The sequence below is a fragment of the Salmo salar genome, chromosome ssa01 (genome assembly GCF_905237065.1).
Source record: "Salmo salar chromosome ssa01, Ssal_v3.1, whole genome shotgun sequence".
Classification (NCBI taxonomy): Eukaryota; Metazoa; Chordata; class Actinopteri; order Salmoniformes; family Salmonidae; genus Salmo; species Salmo salar.
Genome location: NC_059442.1, coordinates 81,211,036 through 81,220,008, shown reverse-complemented (window position 1 = coordinate 81,220,008; position 8,973 = coordinate 81,211,036). Strand labels below are relative to the sequence as shown.

Below are 8,973 nucleotides of genomic sequence, written 5' to 3'. Positions count from 1 at the left end.
ATATTTAAGCAATAAGGCACGAAGGGGTGTGGTATATTGGCCATATACCACAAACCTCCGAGGTGCCTTATTGCTATTATAAACTGGTTACCAACATCATTAGAGCAGTAAAAATACCAATCAGCATTCAGGGCTCAAACCACCCAGTTTATAAAAAACTTTATTGGATGGAGTGACACGTCTTCTTACAGCACAATAAGTCAGGCCTGTTGATTAAACTTTCGACCATAGTCAAATAGTGCAGGATCAATGACAATATGGCAACGGTCACCACAACAACACAGGAAACTTTGAGGAATTCCCTCAGAACTTCCAGAATCCTCCTCACCACACAGCAGCTCAGTTCCACAACATTCACGACAAAGGAGTCCGCGGTTGAACAGAACCTTTCAATCCGCCAAGTCCATAGAAAAAGTAGGGTTTGAGCTTCCACGGAGTGGAATATGAATGAGTCATCAGTCTTTAGAACATGCCAACCAGTTTGAATTTGCCCTCTTGTTTGTTGGGCACTATGTTGATAAAGGTCTTGTAGAGCACAGTTCCCATGGGCAGCTTGGTGATGACCTTGAATGTCTCAGTGCTGCGTGGGGCTGGAACATACACCTCCTTAGTGAACCTGACAATGCCATCCTCCAGGGCATAAAGGGTGTTGTTGGTTCCAATCCCCACCTGAGAGAGAGAGGTGGGGGGTAGAGCGTGAGAGAGATTAGTTGACAATCAACCGGCGACCTGCAGACATTTGAAGGCTTCCAGGGGTGTATTCACTAGGAACCAAACGGAATCAAACGAAACAAAGAGGGACCTACCTGAATTTGTCCAATAGAAACTTACAATTAGTTTTCTGGTTGGAGTAAAATGTTTCTGTTGCAAAACATTTAGCTGTGGTGTTAAACTATTTGCTACGATGTGCATGTGATGAATACACCTCAGGATATTAACAGTGAAAGTGGGAAACCTTACATGTGCTCCTGGTTGCCACCGCATGAGCCTCTGTGTTGCTAGGATGTTGCCAGCATGGACAAAGTTCCCTGAAGGTGGATGCCAACAAAACAGAAGTGTTAGTTAGACGATGCAAACCTGACGTGTGTAAAATCAAAATACATAACATGCACCTTTCACGAGAAGTCAGAACTAAGTATAGCATACTGACAAATAAGAGCATTCACGTAGCTACCATCTGTTTTCTTGAAGCCATATCTGCGACCGGGACTCTTTCCCCCGAGGTTCTTGCTGCTACCGCCTGCCTTCTTGGATGCAAAGCGCACCCAGTCCACAAGAGAGGACTGGCAAGGGAGCAGAAGACCTGCAATTTTGTTGAGTTAACATTGTAGCTTGGAAACATTGTAGCAGTTGTAGCAAGGGGATACATTTGAAGCAGTCAATACAGTTGATAAATGACTGTTTGGCTTGTATGAAGGCAGTGGGCTGTTCCATACCATTTGTGATGCTCATGCTAAGTCAGCAACTTCTTTCCAATGTAGGTAGCCTGATACACCAGTCATAGTCCCGACTTGACCATGCTATCCAATCCCTGGACAGCATGGCCCCACATTACTACATAGACGAAAACCTAAATGTCTCGTCTGTCACGAATGTTGGGGGGGGGCTGCCTTAATCAACATCCACGTCTTCGGCCCCATCCCTTTACCTATATAGGGTGGAATTTGAGACAAAATATCCAAAGGAATGTTTTATTAAACAGACTTTCCAAACATGGATCTATTGTAGACCCACTTCCTCGCTGCTTACCTCATGTCAAAATAAAAGTCCTGCACGTGTGCCATATGTGCACAAACAAGCAATAACTTGTGGGGGACTTTTATTTAGACATGAGGAAAGCAGAGAGGAAGTGGGTCTACAACAGAAGTCTTTAATAATATTTTCATTTGGAAAGGTTGTCTAAAGTTCCACCCTATTACGAACCAACCCCATAGACAATTGGTAGAGTACGTTCAAATATAATTTTTATCAACATTCGTGACAGACAAAGGACATTTAGGTTTTCGTCTACTATAAGTGTCCCTGCTGTTCAGGGATTGGATAGCATTGTCATGTTGGGAATAAATTAGCTCGAGACACCAAGGGTGCTTTACATCCTCTTAGGGTTCTCAGCTGAAAATATGGACCACAGCTGGACACTATTGAATCCATTGGACGAAGTTTATCATAGCGCCTTATTAGGGGTGATAGGTTCAGTACATATCATTGCATTTCGTATCATAAAGTAGACATGAGTTAGGTAAATCTGTTTTTAGTTTGTGGAATGAGCTCCAAAAGTACAAGTTGGTGGAGTTGGTGTCTCTAGGGCAATTCAGGCGGATGTTAGGGGGCCTTTTTACTGAAGAATGTGATGGTTCCATATTCAGTGTTCTGCTTGTCGAGTTTTGTGTTTGCTTTTCTTGTATAGTGTAATTGATGTGTATATAGAAGTGTATAGTGTAATTGATGTGTATAGTGCAATTGATGTGTATAATGTAATTGATGTGTATAGTGTAATTGATGTGTATATACAGTTGAAGTCGGAAGTTTACATACACTTAGGTTGGAGTCATTAAAACTCGTTTTTCAACCACTCGACAAATTTCTTGTTAACAAACCATAGTTTTTTTTAACCTTTATTTAACTAGGCAAGTCAGTTAAGAACAAATTTTTATTTTCAATGACGGCCTTGGAACAGCGGGTTAACTGCCTTGTTCAGGGGCAGAACGACTGCTTTTAACCTTGTCAGCTCGGGGATTCAATCTTGCAACCAGTTACAAGTCCAACGCTCTAACCACTAGGCTACCTGCTGTTTTGGCAAGTTGGTTAGGATATCTACTTTGTGCATGACAAGTAATTTTTCCAACAATTGTTTACAGACAGATTATTTCACTTATAATTCACTGTATCACAATTCCAGTGGGTCAAAAGTTTACATACACTAAATTGACTGTGTCTTTAAACAGCTTGAAAAATTCCAGAAAATGATGTCATGCTTTAGAAGCTTCTGATAGGCTAATTGACATAAGTCAATTGGAGGTGTACCTGTGGATGTATTTCAAGGCCTACCTTCAAACTCAGTGCCTCTTTGCTTGACATCATGGGAAAATCAAAAGAAATCAGCCAAGACCTCAGAAAAAAAATTGTAGACCTCCACTAGTCTGGTTCATCCTTGGGAGCAATTTTCAAACGCCCGAAGGTACCACGTTCATCTGTACAAATAATAGTACGCAAGTACTAACACCATGGGACCACGCAGCCGTCACACCGCTCAGGAAGGAGACGCGTTCTGTCTCCAAGAGATGAACGTACTTTGGTGCGAAAAGTGTAAATCAATCCCAGAACAGCAGCAGGGGACCTTGTGAAGATGCTGGAGGAAACAGGTACAAAATGATCTATATCCACAGTAAAACGAGTCCTATATCGACATAACCTGAAAGGCCACTCAGCAAGGAGGAAGCCACTGCTCAAAAAAACGCAATAAAAAAGCCAGACTACGGTTTGCAACTGCACATGGGGACAAAGATCTTACTTTTTGGAGAAATGTCCTCTGGTCTGATGAAACAAAAATAGAACTGTTTGTCCAAAATGAACATCATTATGTGTGGAGGAAAAAGGGGGATGCTTGCAAGCCGAAGAACACCATCCCAACCGTGAAGCACGGGGATGGCAGCATCATGTTGTGGGGGTGCTTTGCTGCAGGAGGGACTGGTGCACTTCACAAAATAGATGGCATCATGAGATAGGAAAACTGTGGATATTTTGAAGCAACATCTCAAGACATCAGTCAGGAAGTTAAAGCTTGGTCGCAAATGGGTCTTCCAAATGTACAATGACCCCAAGCATACTGCCAAAGTTGTGGCAAAATGGATTAAGGACAACAAAGTCAAGGTATTGGAGTGGCCATCACAAAGCCTTGACCTCAATCCTATAGAATATTTGTGGGCAGAATGGAAGAAATTTGTGCGAGCAAGGAGGCCTACAAACCTGACTCAGTTACACCAGCTCTGTTAGGAGGAATGGCCAAAATTCACCTAACTTATTGTGGGAAGCTTGTGGAAGGCTACCCGAAACATTTGACCCAAGTTAAACAATTTAAAGGCAATGCTACCAAATGCTAATTGAGTGTATGTAAACTTCTGACCCACTGGGAATGTGATGAAAGAAATAAAAGCTGAAATAAATCACTCTCTCTTCTATTATTCTGACATTTCACATTCTTAAAATAAAGTGTTGATTCTAACTGACCTAAGACAGGGAATTTTTACTAGGATTAAATGTCAGGAATTGTGAAAAACTGAGTTTAAATGTATTTGGATAAGGTGTATGTAAACTTCTGACTTCAACTGTAGATATGTATAGAGTAATTGATGTGTATATAGGGCTCCCAAGTGGCGCAGGGGTCTAAGGCACTGCATCTCAGTTCTAGAGGCATCACTACAGACCCTGGTACGATTCCAGGCTGTATCACAAACGGCCGTTATTGGGAGTCCCATAGGGCAGCGCACAATTGGCCCAGCATCGTTAGGGTTTGGCCGGGTTAGGCCGTCATTATAAATAAGAATTTGTTCTTAGGAGCACTCCCTTTAAGAGTGTCAGTTAACTGCAGCTTGTTACCTGTAAAAAATACACCTGTCCACAGAAGCAATCAATCAATCAGATTCCAAACTCTCCACCATGGCCAAGACCAAAGAGCTCTCCAAGGATGTCAGGGACAAGATTGTAGACCTACACAAGACTGGAATGGGCTACAAGACCATCGCCAAGCAGCTTGGTGAGAAGGTGACAACATTTGGTGCGATTATTCGCAAAAGGAAGAAACACAAAAGAACTGTCAATATCCCTCGGCCTGGGGCTCCATGCAAGATCTCACCCCGTGGAGTTAAAATGATCAATAGAACGGTGAGGAATCAGCCCAGAACTACACGGGAGGATCTTGTCAATGATCTCAAGGCAGCTGGGACCATAGTCACCAAGAAAACAATTGGTAACACACTACGCCGTGAAGGACTGAAATCCTGCAGCGCCCGCAAGGTCTCCCTGTTCAAGAATACATATACATGCCCGTCTGAAGTTTGCCAATGAACATCTGAATGACTCAGAGGACAACTGGTGAAAGTGCTGTGGTCAGATGAGACCAAAATGGAGCTCTTTGACATCAACTCAACTCGCCGTGTTTGGAGGAGGAGGAATGCTGTCTATGACCCCAAGAACACCATCTCTACCGTCAAACATGGAGGTGGAAACATTATGCTTTGGGGGTGTTTTTCTGCTAAGGGGACAGGACAACTTCACCGCATCAAAGGGACGATGGACGGGGCCATGTACCGTCAAATCTTGGGTGAGAACCTCCTTCCCTCAGCCAGGGCATTGAAAATGGGTCGTGGATGGGTATTCCAGCATGACAATTACCCAACACACACGGCCAAGGCAACAAAGGAGTGGCTCAAGAAGAAGCACATTAAGGTCCTGGAGTGGCCTAGCCAGTGTCCAGACCTTAATCCCATAGAAAATCTGTGGAGGGAGCTGAAGGTTCGAGTTGCCAAACGTCAGCCTCGAAACCTTAATGACTTGGAGAAGATCTGCAAAGAGGAGTGGGACAAAATCCCTCCTGAGATGTGTGCAAACCTGGTGGCCAACTACAAGAAACGTCTGACCTCTGTGATTGCCAACACGGGTTTGGCCACCAAGTACTAAGTCATGTTTTGCAGAGGGGTCAAATACTTATTTCCCTCATTAAAATGCAAATCATTTTATAACATTTTTGACATGCGGTTTTCTGGATTTTTTTGTTGTTATTCTGTCTCTCACTGTTCAAATAAACCTACTATTAAAATTATAGACCGATAATTTCTTTGTAAGTGGGCAAACGTACAAAATCAGCAGGGGATCAAATACATATCTATATACAGTGGGGGGAAAAAGTATTATGTAATTGATTTGTATATAAACTCAGCAAGAAAAGAAACGTCCCTTTTTCAGGACCCTGTCCTTCAAAGATAATTCGTAAAAATCCAACTTCACAGATCTTCTTTGTAAAGGGTGTAAACACTGTTTCCCATGCTTTTTCAATGAACCACAGACGGTAGGCAATTAAGGTCACAGTTATGAAAACTTAGGACACTAAAGAGGCCTTTCTACTGACTCTGAAAAACACCAAATTAAAGACGCCCAGGGTCCCTGCTCATCTGTGTGAACGTGCCTTAGGCATGCTGCAAGGAGGCATGAGGACTGCAGATATGGCCAGGGCAATAAATTGAAATGTCCGTACTGTGAGACGCCTAAGACAGCGCTACAGGGAGACAGGACGGACAGCTGATCGTCCTAGCAGTGGCAGACCACGTGTAACAACACCTGCACAGGATCGGTACATCCGAACATCACACCTGCGGGACAAGTACAGGGTGGCAACAACAACTGTCCGAGGCTGGACTGAGGGCTTGTAGGCATGTTGTAAGGCAGGTCCTCACAAGACATCACCGGCAACGTCGCCTATGGGCACAAACCCACCGCGCTGGACCAGACAGGACTGGACTGGCAAAAAGTGCTCTCCACTGATGAGTAGCAGTTGTGTCTCACCAGGGGTGATGGTCAGATTCGCGTTTATCGTCAAAGGAATGAGCGTTACACCGAGGCCTGTACTCTGGAGCGGGATCGATTTGGAGGTGGAGGGTCCGTCATGGTCTGGGGCAGTGTGTGACTTAATCATCGGGCTGAGCTTGTTGTCATTGCAGGTAATCTCAATGCTGTGCATTACAGGGAATACCTCCTCCTCCCTCATGTGGTACCCTTCCTGCTGGCTCATCCTGACATGACCCTCCAGCATGACAATGCCACCAGCTATACTGCTCGTTCTGTGCGTGATTCCCTGCAAGACAGGAATGTCAGTGTTCTGCCATGGCCAGTGAAGAGCCCGGATCGCAATCCCATTGAGCACGTCTGGTACCTGTTGGATCGGAGGGTGAGGGCTAGGGCCATTCCCCTCAGAAATGTCCAGGAACTTGCAGGTGCCTTGGTGGAAGAGTGGGGTAACATCTCACAGCAAGAACTGGCAACTCTGGTGCAGTCCATGAGGAGGAGATGCACTGCAGTACTTAATGCAGCTGGTGGCCACACCAGATACTGACTGTTACTTTTGATTTTCAACCCCCTTTGTTCAGGGACACATTATTTCATGTTAGTTAGTCACATGTATGTGGAACTTGTTCAGTTTGTGTCTCAGTTTTTGAATCTTGTTATGTTCATACAAATATTTACACATGTTAAGTTTGCTGAAAATAAACGCAGTTGACAGTGAGAGGACGTTTCTTTTTTTGCTGAGTTTAGATTTGTAGTGTAATTGATGTGTATATAGGGCTCACGAGTGGTGCAGCGGTCTAAGGCACTGCATCTCAGCAATAGAGACGCCATTACAGACCCTGGTTCGATTCCAGGCTGTATCACAACCGTCTGTGATTAGTCGGCTCACAATTGGCCCAGCATCGTCCGGGTTAGATATATAAATCCTTGCTTGCAATGCTGTTTTGGAAACCTTTGGATCTTAACTTTCATATCAGTGAGAAATAATCTTTAACACACTTAGTGTTCGTAGTTTCGCAAAGTTGTTTTCAATAACACAGCCTCCAAGCAGAGGTACAACACCTCTTCTCACCTTGGGCTCGCATTTCCATTGGGCCATTCCATTCCACATTTTCAGCTGGAAGCAGGTGTTCTTATAAACACAGCCGGGTGCAGCTTTGCTAAACTGCGTACAGTAAGTATCTTTTGTTTTTGTAAAATTCTCTCGCTTATATGAAAGTTTCAAAATCATAACACAAGCGAGGTATATTTGCGTTTGGACAGAGCATTTGGGCAGCACTGGAGCGTCTGGGCATTATTACAGTGCCTTCAGAAAGTATTCATAACCCTTGACTTTCCACATTTTGTGTTATAGCCTGAATTCAAAATGGATTAAATATATTATTTTTCTCACCCATCTACCCACTATACCTCATAATGAAAAAGTGAAAACATGCTTTTAGAAATGTTTGCACATTTACTGAAAATGAAATACAGAAATTTTATTTACATAAATATTCACACTCGAGTCAATACATACAGCATATTCTGCCATTGACATTAGAATGTTGGAAGCTTAGCCATAGAATTCCATGTAGTGGGGCAGCTATGTTTTTGGATTCTAACTTTGGTGATAGAGGCGCCACATTTCACAGACACACAGCTAGAACAGGGTTAAAAAAGATTTGTAGATACAGGGCCATCACAGGATTCACGTATCAACCCCACAGAAACCTTTCCCCAATATGGCCGCCAAACAACTGTTATTGGATCAATTACGCATGACCATTCCTGTATGAAATATAATTGTAGCATGCCCAATAATATCTTAAAATGTTCATAGTGATGTAGAATACACAACCAAATGAGCCAGGTGTGCCATACTGTAAAGATGGTAAATTATTCACATAATTGTGGTCAGAATGTGCCCAAAAAGCTGGCCGAATCGCTCATTTTAGAATGTTTAAATCCTTAATTGGAATACTTCATCTTCAAACATGTACAATAGATTTATACATGTAAATAGTCATGTGGGCTGATTCAAATTATAAACAATGTTATCCTTTAACTGTTTCCATTATGAGGACTATAAACCTTTCCTGTACATTCCATTACATTGTAGTAAAATCCAATGTTGGGCCTGTTGTGGACAATTATATACATTTTAGTACTCTAGTAACAGACCAATCTGCTATAGCCCCATAATAAGAATACATCTGAATTAAAACGAACTATGTGTAATGGTTTGCTGCTCTCATCATCAAGATATTTGGTTACGGAATTTTACACATTTCTGGTCCTCTGTTTTATGAAAACGGTTAATAGGACAATATTGCATATTTTAATCAGCTCACATCCATGACTATTCACTTGTACATATCCATTTAGACATTTGAAGATGAAATATTTCAATTATTGATAATGACATCTTCAGAA

At 42.7% G+C, this 8,973-nt stretch overlaps 1 protein-coding gene across 1 annotated transcript in view; it reads right to left on the bottom strand.

Annotated features, from left to right (window-relative positions):
• Positions 1–143: 143 nt before the first annotated feature.
• The window catches only part of LOC106612239 (39S ribosomal protein L27, mitochondrial), a 12,760-nt gene continuing 3,930 nt past the window's right edge, over positions 144–8,973 (bottom strand). Inside the window, exons 2-4 of the mRNA XM_014213229.2 lie at positions 1,175–1,303; positions 961–1,028; positions 144–669 (exon numbers count right to left, since the gene is read on the bottom strand). Of these exons, the coding sequence (XP_014068704.1) occupies positions 463–669; positions 961–1,028; positions 1,175–1,303 (404 nt within the window). The 3' untranslated portion in view covers positions 144–462. The remainder of the gene's footprint in view (positions 670–960; positions 1,029–1,174; positions 1,304–8,973) is intronic.